The sequence below is a fragment of the Miniopterus schreibersii genome (genome assembly GCF_964146895.1).
Source record: "Miniopterus schreibersii genome assembly, chromosome: X".
In the NCBI taxonomy this organism is placed as follows: Eukaryota; Metazoa; Chordata; class Mammalia; order Chiroptera; family Miniopteridae; genus Miniopterus; species Miniopterus schreibersii.
The window spans coordinates 43,485,619-43,502,158 of NC_138104.1; the positions used below are offsets into that span (position 1 = coordinate 43,485,619).

At 33.3% G+C, this 16,540-nt stretch overlaps 1 protein-coding gene across 5 annotated transcripts in view; it reads right to left on the reverse strand.

The window, feature by feature from the left end:
* Positions 1 to 837: 837 nt before the first annotated feature.
* ZNF711 (zinc finger protein 711) overlaps positions 838 to 16,540 on the reverse strand; it is a 29,590-nt gene continuing 13,887 nt past the window's right edge. For all 5 annotated transcript variants that reach the window (XM_081125844.1, XM_081125847.1, XM_081125846.1 and 2 more), the window contains 5 exons: positions 9,194 to 9,349; positions 8,378 to 8,515; positions 5,441 to 5,488; positions 4,043 to 4,186; positions 838 to 3,540 (listed from right to left, as the gene is read on the reverse strand). In XM_081125844.1, coding sequence (XP_080981970.1) covers positions 2,360 to 3,540; positions 4,043 to 4,186; positions 5,441 to 5,488; positions 8,378 to 8,515; positions 9,194 to 9,349 — 1,667 coding nt within the window. In that variant the 3' untranslated portion in view covers positions 838 to 2,359. The remainder of the gene's footprint in view (positions 3,541 to 4,042; positions 4,187 to 5,440; positions 5,489 to 8,377; positions 8,516 to 9,193; positions 9,350 to 16,540) is intronic.

The window sequence follows — 16,540 nt, forward strand, 5'->3', positions numbered from 1 at the left end:
TTTCTTGCAGCTCATATGCCATGTCCCTAGTACAGAGTACCTCTGTAGACTCACCCATAGCTATCTGTTTAAACAAAGTTGCCAAAGTGTACCAGAAACACACTGAGGAGTTTTTGTCTAACACCTTATTACTCTTATGATGGAAACACTTGGGAGCTTATTAGAAATGCAGAATTGAAAACCCCATCCCACACTTGCTGAATCAGAATATGTATTTTCTGATACATTTTAATGAGATTCCTAGCCTAGGCAAACTCTATAGATATTAAAGTTTAAAAAAGCACTGGTCTAACATGTAATGACTAACATATTCTTTTTTTAGACATCATTAAAGAATAATTAACCAAACTCACAGAGTCTTAAGCAATAGTGCTATATATCTAGGTACATGAATTCTACTGAATGGTGACTAGTTTGAATATAGCAGATTATTTTTATGCTCATTTGCAGAAATCTTTCCCGAATACTTGACTTAATAGTTTTCCTTTTAAATGTACATTGCTCTATTAGGAACATTATTTTAGATTCATTTATCAAGATTGTGTTACTTAAGCAGGTTAAGAATTTTTAGTTTTCTCTATAATACTAAATATCAAATCTTAACATGGGCACTTTTATAGTATTCTGTCATGGTTTTAGCAAAAACTTATATTTTTGAGGAATAATCATGTCATAGTCATTATAATTGTTTAAGTTATTAAGTCATATTGTTGCAAACGCACAAAATTCTACAACACGTTAGACTGCAGACCAAATTGCCTAAGAGAAACTTTAAGTGAAAAGTCTCTTAATGGGAATGAACATTACAACAAAACTTTAAATAAATTTGTACAACCTTGAAGTGCAATAAATGCTTTTTATTGTATGCTCATTTCAATGAGTAACATTTAGAAATTATAATCCCACGTAACAGTGACAATCTTATTTTACAGCGTGTACATAATTTACAGCCACATAACACACAATTTTAGATTTTCCAAATTTAATATTCTGAAGTTAAGAAAGATAAAAAATTTATTCTCAAGAAACTGATTCTTATCTGGTGCAAAAACAGAAAGGTGAACATTAGTTGAAACACAAAGCCACAATATAGCATGAAGTAAAATTACATTTTAATAATGTTAAACAGCTGAGTGTAAACATGAAGCAACTAAAACTTAAAAGTACACATCATGTGCATTACATTTATGAACAGGATTTCATTAAATTTCCCTAAACCAGCTTTTTATATTAAGCGCCATTTTGATTTGTAGCATGCTAACACAAAGCATTGTTAAAGGGATGCATATTTTAAATTTATACACTGTAAACTGAATATCCACTTCTGAACTCTATTGGCAGCACAGTGTTTTGTTAAATACTGCATAAACACTGCCTCATATTGAAAATGTATGTTGATTATATGGTATATAGATTTTTAAAATCAAAATTTTCAATAATGGCATAAAATTGCACCTTTAAACATTAGAGCAAGTACGACTAGAACCATCATACTTACTAAGACGGTCCTAAAAAACCTTCTAAACATTATAATATTTAAGAAAACTGTGTTCTCTCAATTTAATCTTTAGATCATTAAGAAATATAGTGCTAACTTTGTTTGCAACACTACTGGTTGCATCCGTTTTAAAAAGCCATGTTTGACTCAAATATATGTTTGTCATATATGCCATACTGAACAACAATCAACTCGAACATCAGAAAAAAGGGAACTTTAATCCTTAGACTTCACCTTAAGACTTTAGCACAGAATGCTATTATTTCAAACATCCTGTCTTATAATAAAAGTTTAGCAGCTCTGAAATTCTTTTTAATAGTATTGAATTCATCTAACCTGTTTTCCAGTGAAATTTATTTTAATGAATACATAAACTTTTGGATTTCTGGAATTCAATTTCCAGGTACCATATAAAAGGCTCAATGACTAAATGCCTGATGAATGACTGCATTTTATTTCCCACCCCATTTCTAAAATTGCATAAAAGTGAAGCTTGCTTGTCATAGCAAAGCCTTTCTAAACTCCCAAATTATGTATGATTTTTTTCCAGAATCATATCTCTAGTATGATCAGCCAAATAAAGTCACTGTCTTTGCTCTTCCCTTCTGTAGTTTATACATATAACCCTATTAACTTGACACTTAATAAATTTTTCTACAACCATTCTATGGTGCTTCTTAAATTATTTAAGTAATTTTCAAAGGGCTATGAGATACCCTATCAATTCAAATATTTTTAATACAAAGAATGTAAAGTTATGATTTAATATCAAGTTTGTAACCAGATGAAACAGTTTATGAAGTTTTACTGCCATGTAGCATATCATATTTTCCAAAGAGTTTCTTTCTTTATATTGGTGTCTTATTGCATAAGAGCCTCCTTGTGGTGCCTCATAATATGCTGATTTTTTTCTGACGGTCTGCGGAATCCTTTTTTGCAGAATTCACACCTGTGTGGATAGTCTTTTGTATGTATTGATATCACATGTCGTTTAAAGCCAGATGCATCTGTAGTACTGTACTCACAATACTCACATTGGTAAATCTTCCTTCCAGTGTGGGTCTTCATATGCTTTTTGAGCTCATTTTGTTGTCTGAACCCTCTCTTGCACCTTTTACACTTCAGTGACTGATCCTTAGTATGAACTGAAAGGATATGACCACTAAGAATAAATGGATCTGATGTTTTAAAGTCACAGTGCCTACACTGATGAATCTTTCTACCTTTATGGATATCGCTATGCTTTTTGAGCTCAGAAGGTCGATGGAAACCTTTATCACAGACCTCACATTTGTGAGGGAAATCCTTAGTGTGGACAGATATGATGTGCCGCTTAAGGTCACTTGAGTTGGTGCTCTTATGGTCACAATGAGGACACTGGTGTGTCTTATGTCCTTGAAACAAATCCAGATGGCGTAGAAGCTCCCTCTCATCACCAAATGCTTGGGGACAATGCTCACATTTATATGGCAAATTGTTACCATGCTTAGATTTAATGTGAGTTTTCAGATTTGATTGATCTGCACACCTGAAAACACAATACTGACACTGATATGGCTTCTCACCAGTGTGGGTTCTCATATGTTTTTTGAGTTCAGAAGGATGTCGAAAGCCCTTCCCACACTCAACACAAACGTGAGGAAAATTCTTGCTGTGAACGGCCAGTAAATGTCTGTTTAATAGTCCTTGTTCTGCAGTTTCATAGTCACAGTATTTGCACTTGTGCATCTTCGGCTCCTTGTCTCTTAGTATAAGTTTATTTGAACTCAGTGGACTAGCCTCTCTGTATCTTCGTGTATATTCTGTAAATTCATGGGTTTTGTCAACTTTGTTTATAAGCTTATGGCTTTCTAAGTGGTTATGGAAACTCACTTTCTTGTTAGTTGTAAAGTCACAATCTGTACACTGATATTTTTTTCTCATCAAATGATCAGGATGATTCTTCATGTGTCTTTTCAAGAATCCCCTTGATTTAAACTTTTTTGTGCAAATATGGCAAGGGTATACTGTCAAGGGCTGTCCATCAGGGCCTATTATAACAGCTAGATTTAAAAAAAAATAAGGAAGTTGTGACATTTGGCCAGACTGTTCAAAAGGATTTTACAACAAAAGTGCCAAAATTAGCTGACATTCACAATGTGAGAACTATACTAGTGGAATAAAGTATTGTAAGATAAAATGCACACTAAAAGCAATTTATGATAAAGTAGCTCATTAAAAAGTAATGAGTAGCACTCTACAGATTACTCATCTGCCAAAATACTATATCACACGCACTTTGTAAACTAGAAACAAGCACCCTTTATTGTCAAAGCAACCTGAAAATTCTCTTTAAAAACACCATTTGGGTAAAGAGCAAACAAGCATTGTTTTATTAAGTACCAAACACATTTTTAAAAACACAACTATTTAGATCAAACACAAACAACTATGTGGGAGTTTAGAGCTATACTATAAACAACTGATATTTTCTTCAGTTACAAAAAAATGATTCCACTTTTCAGATGATTATAATATTCATAAAGCAAAGTGTTAGTATTTTACCTGTTTGCCACTGCCTCGTTTCTCCCCTTCTCCTCTTCTTGGTTTTTTGTTTAAGTACCTTATTCGTATTAATGCTATCACAAATTTGAAGGTACTGTGCTGTTGTGCTACTTCTGTTTTCTAATGTTGAGTCCAAAGTATTTCCTGAAAAATTGATACACAATTAAACTATATATATTTATATGTTTCTGGATTTTGTTAGATGAATTACTAGAGATGATGTGGCATCAAGTTGCCATTATGGTACTGAATTTAACATTGTGGAAGTAAATTTCACAAAGTATAGCCATGCTATCCTATTTTACACTCTTACATACACACACACAAGTTTATGTAAACACTTTAAATATTACATGAAATTAATTTTAAAATATTCCAATTTATTCATCCTAAAGGAATAAACTGATAAGTGAATGTAATATAAAAAAAACTGTTATGACCAAAAAAAAATCTTGGTATCAGATCAATTTATCACCAATGAAGGCTGATGAAATTAAAGAGATTTAGAAAAAAATACCTGTGTTGGTGAACCTATATAGTCATGATGACCATGTGTAACACATAACAAACAGATCTCTTGTGTATATGCATTAAAATAGTTTACTTAATGTTAAAAGCATTAAGATGTATTTTAAGATAGAAGTGGCAGGCAATTTACCACAATTTCAGTGTGATCAGTGTATACAGAATAAAGCACTTAATAAAATCTCAATCCTCACAAATCTGTTGTGTTATGCAATTTAGTTTAAAAATGTAGACCTACAAAACTCTTTAGCTTAAATGCTGTGATTTTTGCCTCTCATCAAGTCCTCTGAAATCTACATTTAAATTTAGAGAGTCAAATACCTCCTAAGGGTAGAAACAAAACAGACATACACTTTATCATAAGAAAAAGTGTCTTTGTTTAAGAAAATAAACCATTAACCATGGCATAACACTATATAGAGTACATTAAAATAAAACAGACAATTAAGCTGACACATGGGTTTTATGTAACAGTTACATAAATCTACTGGCTGCAATAAAAAATTGGAAAACAGTTCTGTCCCAAGGAAGACATTAACAAGTAGTTGATATCATGGAAAATGTTTACACTTCTGTCAAAATAATTTCTTTTTTTTCCATAGCAGCCTTTTATAAACCATGTGATAAATTTCCTGGTATTGCATTTTCAGGTAAATCTAAATTAACTTCGTTCACAGAATAATACACATTATGTCTGTATATAGATTAATCAATCCCCAAAAGAGGCAAATTCCTATGTAACTAATTAGATATGATCAGTCAAGTAAGAGTCCAACAAATGTATCTGTACATACAAACTAATAACTCTTCATCTGCCAAGCAGTATACAAAATTGGCTATTTAACTTAAGACTCACATATAAAGCTCTCTCACCTGATACTTGACAATCATCATACCTTCTTGAAACTCTTCTTTCATCTCCTAAAAAAAAGACTAATTAAAAACTGATATGCTGAGTATAATGATTACTAGTGGATCACATCTTAATCTACAAAATCTTACTTTGACCACCGTTCCTTGGATTAAATTTTGTTGTTGAGTTCTTCCACTCCTATAGATTAGATAATTTCACACACTCAAAATAAAGCCTGCTGTCAGCGTCGTTGGAACTGTTAAGGTCCAGAAAAACCTTACTTTCTAAATAAAAACTGGGTAGATATTTCTGCAGAGTACCCTTAAAATTGAAGATTTTCAATGAAAGACTAGTGAATGAATGAACCTTTAGAAAAACCAAGTTAAGATAAATTAATACATTTGAACACCGAAATTTTTCAAAGTAGAGTACATCTGGGCCTTTTTATAAATTAGGTAGGAATGAGATAAAATAAAAGAAAAAAATAACTTGACAGATTTACCTTTTATTATGTATTTTCTAGAAGAGCACACCTGGATTTTTGGTCCTTTTAAAAACCTCAAAATCTTATTATTTGTGATGTTAATACACGAAAATAAGAATATCCAAAAAGGGGAGGATCAATTTCAAAGGATATCCCTATTTTAGAAAAATAAAAATTTTATGGCAATCACTTATATAGGTAGGATTTAAAATAAATCCTACTGAAAAACACAATGCATTAAGCAAGGTTCGTCTGTGGTAGAAAAATCATGTAAGTAACTAGAGATGAATCAGTCCACAGCAAAACATTTATAATATTAGCCAACTCATAAAGGGCATTAGCACAGCATATTTAATGACTTAAAAGCTGATCAAATAGATATGTTATGTACTTATCAGGTGAAAAATGTCAGTGTCCTACCATATGCCGCAGCCCAGACAACAGGGACAATTGTTTTATTAACATCAGAGTCCTCAAGCTGAGTGTCAGGGAGAGAAGTTCCTTCCTCTTCCCCTACAATGACTTCCATGTAAACTTCATCTGCTATTTCAGCGCAACCTAAATTTTAGAAATAATTGCTTGTTTATAACCCCAAATATTTAATAAATGGGTAAAAATTCCAAACAATTTAAATCTTTCGACTTTCATGATTTCCATTTGCTTAATTTAAAAACTACATTAGGCATTTTGGAAGCTAGTGCTGCTGGGAGACACTGATTTATTAAAATTCTTTTTCTCCTCTTAGAATCTAGTTCTATAAAAGCAACTTTTAGATTATATAAAATATGTGCACTTGAAATATATTGTGGTACTGTATATTCAATGAAAAATTGTGAAAAGTACTAATAATGAAAAAATTTTAGTTAAAATCACATATATACATATATATTATATATATGTATATATGTATATATATATATGCTCGTGCTCAAGAGTATGTGGACACCCTTTAAGAGGTAGGATTTTCTAAGACTTTACTAAGGAAAAAAGCAACACGTGAGATTCATTTTTAAAAATATAGTACTAAAAATATATATATACATAGCACTGATGTAAAAAATTTAGACTAAGAGGGTCAATTAATACATTTCAGGTGAAATAATCCATTTAAATTTAACCTGTTAAATAGAAAATTGCCTTGGATTTATGCTTTTCCTTTCATTCACAAAATGGGATCTTCTAATCATTATAGAAGAAAGATGCAAAAAAAATATGGGGAAAAAGTGCTCCTCCTCTTCTCAGTTTCCATTCTTTCAATCAACCAGAAAGAGTCGTTGGTCTAAGTTATACACATCCCCATGGGATTCTTGAATCAGGTAACATAAGTCTCCGTCTCCCACCTTCTACTGTGCCCCTTTACTTACCAATGATGAAAAAATAAAAAAAGAATCTAGAGACCAAATAGAAATTATTTCATTTAACTCTACCTCTCCAATCAAATCCTCTAGAATAAATTGTTTTGATATTTTCAGGTGCAGTATATTATTCATGTTTGGGATTGGAATTCAGTTTCCCATGGCTTCTAAGGGAAGGAAATTTGAGGAGTGGGGATCAAAATGCACTAGAAGTAAAGATGGGTACTGTAAAGGTAATGCACGTAAGTAGAAGCTCTTGCCTTTCTAGGGCAAAACAAAGTAGTTTTTGTCTCAGCATGGCAAAAAGAAGAAACCTTAGGGAAGGGCTGCATTCCTAAAGAAGTGAGGAGAAAGTAGGCAGAAAGCAAACTGTCTTCACAAGGAAATGCCAGGAAAGGAAATCTGAGGATCTTTTATCACTCTGTGGTACTCAGCCCTGAGAAGCTTTAAGCAGCAGCTACTTGGAGACCATCAACGGCATCATAAGTAAAGATCCTGGCAGTTTGACTTGGAAAAATACTTACTCAACTAATTCCTCAGGGAGAGTAGGCTAACAGTTTGCATTTCCACTGCTAAACTCAGAGAGAGGCCGACAGTGCTAATTGCCATGTGGAAAGAACACTGGCAGTAGAGTGGGATAGGTAGAAGTTCAAATCCTAACTTCCTCACTTAATATTGGAATGATCTTGGGTAAATACTGAACTTCCCTGAGCATTTTTTTCCTGTATAAAACAGGGATAATATCACCTACTTCAGAGATGAAGCATAAGAATTAAATGAGATAATATACACATGAAATATCTACTAACATACAGAAAGTAGATTCCCAGTAATTCCCTGTACCTTTGTGGGCTCTACTGAAGTCGACAACAGTATGTTGCTGATCTCTGTATCCTTGGTTATCTGGACACAGTATTTCATGTTTGCTGATTTGAACAATACATGTATGCATGAATGGTTAAAAGGACCCTTCTCTTTTAAATTAATTATAGTAAAGGGTCAAGCTTATTTTAGTGACCTCCGTTCTTATATAGAGCTTGTATCTCTGAGAATGGTTTATTTTTTAAAAGAATACATAATGGCTACTAATAAGCCAATCCAGTGCCCTTTTTTCTTACTGATATCATCTTCTTCTTGAGAAGAATCTTTAACTGCCATGTAAACCATCTTCTCCCGTTGCATTCGGCTCTGGTCAAGCACTCCAGCTACAGAATGTCCATTGGTGTACTCACTCTCTGTGACAATTTCTGTTCCACCTTAAAAATTAAAACACATATCAAAATAGAGAAATATCATGGAATAATTTCTTAAATTAATAAGGAGAATATAGAAGAAATATTTTTCTTTAGAAAAATATTCTCCCAAAATATTCCAATATAAATTTCTAAGTGTCAAAAAAATTCTTATAATTTAGTTTAATTGTTCAGTTGTCACTGACAAATGTTAATACATCACACTTATATGACAAGCATTCTATAAGTCCTTTACATGCATATACCCATTTAATCTTTGCAACAGTACTATGAGGTAGTTACTATCATTATGGTTACTTTATGGATGAGAAAACTGAGGCAGAAGGAGGTTAAGTAACTCACCAAAGGCCACTCATCTAAATGGCAGAACTAGGATTAAAATCCAAGCAGGCTATCCAAGCCTGCCCTTAAATACTCATTATAATTTCCAACTGTAAACTAAATCCTCTCCACTCATTCATTTTAATACTTCAACTGTAACTTTCTACTCATGTTTGAAAGAATCTAAGTATGATATATTCTGCATTCCTGCTTTATATTCACACACAATTTTTTTTGTATTCCATCCCCAAAGAAACCTATAAAAAATCTGTACTTTTAAGTCAATTTTAGTATAGTCTCCAAAAAAGATAAGTTCTAATTCTTGACTATCACAACAATAAACTATCATTAGTTTTGTACCTATTTCAACATCATCTTCAGCCTCAGCTTTAAATATATACACTTTTATTACTTCTGAACCAAATCCATCTTCTTTAACATCTTCTTGTGAACCATCACTGCCGATTTTTAATGGTGTGTTCCCCATATGCTCCAATTTTTCCCCAACATCATCCACTGCAAAATATAAAAATGAAACTATTTCAGTCAAAAAGTACCATGGACATTTAGTGGGTGTTAAGCATAAGTGCAACAAGACATAATGTGTTAACCGCCTACCCACTATATTCACCTAATGAACTATTATGCAATCATTAAAAGTAGTATATTTCATGGAACAAATAAAAATCAGAAATATAATCTAAAAAAAAAAAACCAAAACGGTGTACAAAATCAGATATACTACATGATCACAATTATATAAAAAACTATTCACAGATTTCAATAAATGTATCTAACATATTAAATAACAATACAGCTTTCATTAAAATGGTTTGAGAAAAAATGAAATAATCTTCCATCACATTCAACATTTTAAGTTAAACCTTAATACTAAATTTAATAACATAAAAGTAGAACACAAAATACATGGTGTTCATAAAATATGCTCACATAAACAATTCCCAAATTGAAAAAGCTGTATTTCTAAAACCAATTAACATATGAAATTTAGAATTGGGGAAAAAAAGGAAACAGAAAGCACCTAAATGATTTTATAAAAAGGACTTTTCAGAAATCATTACAAAAATAAAATCTTAGTAAATACTCTTAATTTCTGTTGATTCAATGGAAGACATCTTCAAACCAGAAATTCTGTAAACTTCTAGATTTGCCAACATATGCTTTACTTTAAAATCATATACGTAGGTAAAGCAACATTATTTGAGAATATTACTTACATTTTAAGTATACTTAAAAATTTTGATTCTCTGTTATACAATCTTTAAGAATATCATTTAGTTTCACATGAATACTATGCACAAATTGTGCAATGAACATATTAATAAACTTTTTTTCTATCATAAATATTAAGCAATTTATTCTCACCAAATATTAAATGCTTACCAATTTTTATTTTAAAATTTGTCCCTAAAAAATGGAAATATAATCTAAATTGAAGATCTGTTCCCCCTTATTATGTACATCATAATAGTACCATATATGAAACATGAAATTGTGAAGCCTCTAACTACACCTAAAGAATTCCAGAAGTACTGAAAACAGAATAGAAAATGACACTATAAAGTTTGGGAAGCATGGGTCAAAGTCTAGATTTTCCCTACCTCACTTTCAAATTTGATACATACGTTTTCAAAAATAGTCCTTTTGCCTTTCAAAACGGTGACAAACAATAAATTTTAGAAATTCTTTTAAAATGCAAAGCTACTTTAACTTTGTGATTAAATATAAACTTAATACTATTTAAGAGTTCAAACTGTTTACTATCAATAAAAGAAAGCATCAAAGTGATCAATATAAGTAAGCTAAATATTTTCATTCTTGCATAGCCTCTAATCCTATTACTACATTTTTGGCAAATATTTTGGGGAAACAATAGAACAAGTTAAAATGAAAAAAAGATGATGACATATCTGATAATATGGCTTAATAGCTTCTCTTTTTAAATAGAGGTTATTATGTTCAGTAAAATAACTCAGTCAGAGAGACAAATACTATATGATTTCACTTATATGTGGAATCAAAAGAACAGAATACACAAACAAAATTGAAATAGACTCATAGACACAAGGAATGGACTGATGGTTTCCCAGAGCGGACAGGGGTTGGGGGAACTGGGAGAAAGAAGTGAAGGGATTAGGAAGTACAAATTAGTAGCTACAAAATAGTCATGGGAGATGCAAAGTACAGCATAGAAAATATAGTCAATAATATTGCAATGACAACGTATGGTGCCAGTCTATTTCTGGGCACTCTATTCTGTTCCACTGAGCTTTTCGTCTGTTTTTATGCCAGTACCATGCTGTTTTGTCCTTGTACTATAGCTTGATATCAGGTATGGTGATAACTCCAACTTTCTTCCTCTTTCTCAAGATTGTTGAGGCTGTGCTGGGTCTTTTGTGGCTCCATGTAAATTTTTTGTTTGTTTGTTCTAGTTCTGTGAAACACGCCAATGGTACTTGATAGTAATGGCCTTGAATCTATAGATTGCTTTGGGTAGCACTGATATTTTAATGATGTTAAGTCTTCCTATCTATGAACACGGTATATGCTTTCATTTATTTGTATCTTCTTCAATTCCTTTCTTCAGTATCTTATAATTTTCCAAGTACAGGTCTTTTATCTCCTTGGTTAATTTATTACTAGTTTTTGTTGTTGTTGTTTTGTGATGCAGTTGTAAATGGGATAATTTTCTTACCTTCTTTTTCTCATAATCCATTATTGGTGTATAAAAATGAAACCAATTTCTGAATATTAATTTTGTACCTGCTACTTTACTGAATTCATATATCAGTTCTAGTAGTTTTTGGTGGAATTTTTAGGGTTTTCTATGTATAATATCCTGTCATCTGCAAATATTGACAGCTTTACTTCCTCCTTTCCAATTTGGACACCTTATATTTCTTCTTGTCTCACTGCTGTGGCTAGGACTTCCAGTACTATGTTGAATAAGAGTGGTGAAAGTGGACAACCTTGTCTTGTTCCTGATCTTAAGGAAAATGCATTTAGTTTTTCCTCACTGAGTATGATGTTGACTGTGGGTTTACCATAAATGGCCTTTACTATGTTGAGGTATGTTCCCTCTATTCCCACTTTGCTGAAAGCTTTTGTCATCAATGGTGCTAGATTTTATCAAATGCTTTTTCTGCATCTATTGATACGATCATATGATTTTTATCCTTCATTTTGTTTATGTGATGTATCACATTTATTGATTTGTAGATATCAACCTTGCATCCCAAGAATAACTCTCACTTGATCATGGTATATGACCTTTTTAATGTATTGTTGGATATGGTTTGCTAATATTGTGTTGAGGGTTTTTGCATCTATGTTCATCAGGGATAGTGGCCTATAATTTCCTTTCTCTGTCGTGTCCTTATCTGGTTTTGGAATTAGGATAATGCTGGCCTCATAAAATGAACTTGGAAGTCTTCCCTCCTCTTGAATTTTCTGGAATAGTTTAAAAAAGATAGGTATTAGTTCTTTGAATATTTGGTAACATTCACCTGTGAAGTGACCTGGTCCAAGACTTTTGGTTGCTGAGATTTTTTTTTTTTTTTTTTTTATGACTGCTTCAATTTCATTAGTTTTATTTGGTCTGTTCATATTTTCTGTCTCTTAAAAAACATTGGTAATAATCTATTTTATTCTGTTACTAAACTTTTTAATTTTTTAAAAAATTTTTAATGTTGACATTATTGCAGAAGTCCACCTTTGCTCACCTCCACCCTCCTCCTCCTCCCTCTTCCTTGGCCTTTACCAGATTATTGTCTGTGTCCGTGGAGTATGCATATGTTCTTTAGCTATTTCCTTCACCTTCTTTATACAGTCACCCCCCATCCCCCTCCCCTTGGGCATGGGCCAATGTGTTCCATGTATTCATGCTTCTGGTTCCATTTTGTTCATCAATTTATTTTGTTCATTAGATTCCACATATTAGAGAGATCATCTGTTTCTTCTTGATTCAGTTTTGGAGGATTGTATATTTCTAGGAATTTATCCATTTCTTCCAGAATGTCAAATTCTTGTCCAATGGCATATAGTTGTTCATAATATTTTCTTATAATCCTTTGTATTTCTGTGGTGTCAGATGTTACTTCTCCTCTTTCATTTCAGATTTTATTTATTTGGCTCCTCTCTCTTTTCTTCTAAATGAATCTGGTTAAAGGTTCATCAATGTTGTTTATCTTTTCAAAGAAACAGCTCTTGGTTTCATTGATGTTTTATATTGTTTTTTAAACTTTATTTCATTTATTTCCACTCTGATCTTTATTTCTTTACTTCTACTCACTTTGGCCTTTGTTGTTCTTTTCCTAGGTCCTTTAAGTGTAAGGTTAGATAGTTTGAGATTTTTCTTGCTTCTTGAGGTATATCAAGATCAACTGCCGTCCAATGGGTGCTTGCAGACCTTTGTGGTAGGGTAGGGTAGGGTCTCAGAGAGTTGTTAGGGTGAGGCCAGCAGAGTTTATCAGACCCAAATAAATCAAGATTTGGCCATCTGAAGGGAGGGCTCTGCACAGGAATGGTGACACTGGTTGGACGTAATAGGAAAAAATGGCCCCTACCCAAGAGCCACACAACTCATTTTTTCTCAGTCTGCCTGGACTTCCTGGAGCCTTTTTTGCACCTAGGGAACAAGGTGGCCCCAGCTCACTGACAATATTGCACAGTCACCAGGAGTAGGGAGGGTATAGATAGTGGTTCTCCTATTGTTGAGCTAGTGGATCTCCCTTGAGGTGGGGGGGGGGTGCATAGCTGCTCTGACATGCCAGGGAGTGCTCTGTTGTTCTTGGGGGGCGATGGGGGTTTGCAGATGGGGAGGGCTGAGGAAGGGGCTCTTCTGTTCTAGCAAGGGAAGTGGGGAAACAGACACAGCAGCTCAGTGGTGCATGTGTGGGGGAAATGGTGGAAGGAGTTGGGGGAAGGGGCACCATTGCTTGAGGAAAAGGGAACAAGACAAGAGCAGCAGCTCTTTGTGTGTGTGTGTGTGGCAGTGTGTATATGGCAGTGTGGAGAAGGAGGTGTGGTGGAGATGGGAGGGGTGCCGCTGGTAGTGGGGAGAAACAGTAGGGGTGGGGTGGTAGTGGTGGTGGCCAGGGCACCACTGGCTGCTCTATTATCCGGTGCACATGCGGCCACTGTTATGGACAATCAATTGATTTTATAAATAGGTCCTCAAAGACTCTTTTTTCCCCTCCTATAAATACACAATTTTATTTGCTATTTTCAGGGGAAACTTAGGCATTAAACTGTAAGCTGATAAAATACAGATACTTTAAAAAGTATAAAAGTATAAATATCCTCTTAGAATAAATTTTAGTGAATTAAGTCTTCTTGATGCATTTAGTATTCAAAATACCCCAAATTCAAACATAAACATTTTGCTTGTTTTAAGGCTTGCAATATTCAAGTCTCAGGGTGCTGTTTCTCAACTCATATGCCATTCTACCCAATAATAAACAGGTAATATTACATACACAATAGAATTGTATTGGCACTAAATATAACATAAATGAGTAAGGTGCACTGTTGGCGAACACTGCAAAGTGATAACGTTTGATATTCTTTTATAACCCATTGACACAATATGATAAAAATTTTATTTTAGTAAAATGAATATAATATTCCTTTTTAAAGCTAAGTAGGCCTTTTACTGTACCCTTTTTATGTTATATTCCAAAATTATATGGTGGGTACGATAGCAGATAGCAGTATACAGTGTCTTGATGTAGCTCAGGGATGGGGTCAAGATATGTGTAAAATATTTGTATTTCAAAATGCTTTAGTGAACAAAAATTAGTAACATTTTATTACAAAGGTGTTCTATACCTAGGTATATACCTAAAAGATCTGAAAACATATATCTGCAGAAAAATTTGTACATGATATTCAGAGCAGCATTATTCATAATAGACAAAAAGTTGAAACAATCCAAATGTCCATCATATAACAAATAGATAAATAAAATGTATATCCATATAATGAAATATTATTTGGTAATAAAAATGAAGTACTGACACATGCTACATGGATAATCCTTGAAAGCATTATGCTAAGTGGCAGAAGCCAGACACAAGAGGCCACATAGTATATACTTCCATTTATATGAAAATTTTAGAATAGGCAAATCTATAGTGAGAGAAATTGAATCAGTGGTTGTCGGGGGGGGGGGGGGGTGAAGTGGGGGAGGTGACTGATAGAGGGTATCGGGTTTCCTTGTGAGGTGAAGAAAATATTCTAAAATTGATTATGGTAACAGTTGTACAATTCCATTGAAAATGCACATCTAAAAACCATTGAAATGCACATCTTAAATGGTGAATTATATGGCATGTGAATTATATCTCAATAAAGCTATTATATTAAAAAGATTATAAAAGGCATTTACTTTTCTCTTTTACCCCTGAAACTGATGAAGTTGATGAGACCTCCCCTAATGACCTTATCAAGATATTGCGCTTCATATAAAAATATGTTCATGAAGAAAATATAAACTGATTTTATACATCAAAAATAATTTAAACACAGAATATTGGTTCATTATTTAAAGGAACTTCTGTCTTTCAGTGATGCTTTTTAAATTTTATTTTTATTTTATTATTTTTTATCTTTATTGTTGGAAGTATTACAGATGTCCCTTTTTCTTCCCATTGACCCCTTCCACCCCGCCCCACCCACCTCCCCAGTCCCTCACCATACCACTGTTTGTGTCCTTGGGTTATGTAATTATAAATTCTTTGGTTAATCTCCCCCCCCCCCTCCACCCCTCTGATATTCATCAGCCTGATCCATGCTTCCATGTCATTGAATATATTCTGTTCATCAGTTTATTAAGTTCTTTAAATTCCACATATAAGTGAGATTATGTGGTGTTTGTCTCTCTCTGCCTGGCTTATTTCCCTTAGCATAATATTCTCCAGGTCCATCCATACTGTTCCAAAGGGTACGAGATATTTCTTCTTTACATGATGGGCACTTGGACTGTTTCCAGATCTTAGCTATTGTAAATTGTGCTGCTGTGAATGTAGAGGTGCGCAAGTTCTTTCTGATTGGTGTTTCGGGTTTCTTAGGATATGTTCCTAGAAGTGGGATCACTGAGTCAAATGCCAGTTCAATTTTTAATTTTTTGAGGAAACTCCGTACTGCTTTCCATAGTGGTTGCACCAGTCTGCATTCCCACCAGCAGTGTACTAGGATTCCTTTCTCCACACCCTCGTCAGCACTTGCCATTTGTTGATGGTAGCGATTCTTACAGGTGTGAAATCATACCTCATTGTGAATTTAATTTGCATCTCTCTGATGAATAGTGACTTTCAGCATTTTTTCATGTCTCTTGGCCATATGTGTGTCATCTTTATAGAAGTGTCTATTTAGGTCTTTTAACCATTTTTTAATTGGATTGTTTGTCTTCCTTTTGTTCAGTCGTATGAGTTCTTTATATATTTTGGATATTAACCCTTTATCAGAGGTGTCATTGGCAAATATGTGGCCTTCCTTTTCATTTTGTTGATGGTTTCTTTTGCTGTGCAGAACCTTTTTATTTTGATGTGGTTTCATTTGTTTATTTTCTCCTTTGCTTCTCTTGTCCTAGGAGATGTATGGGCAAACATATTGCTACAAGATATGTCTGAGATTTTGCTGCCTACGTTTTCTTCTAAGATTTTTATGGTTTCACGTCTTACATTT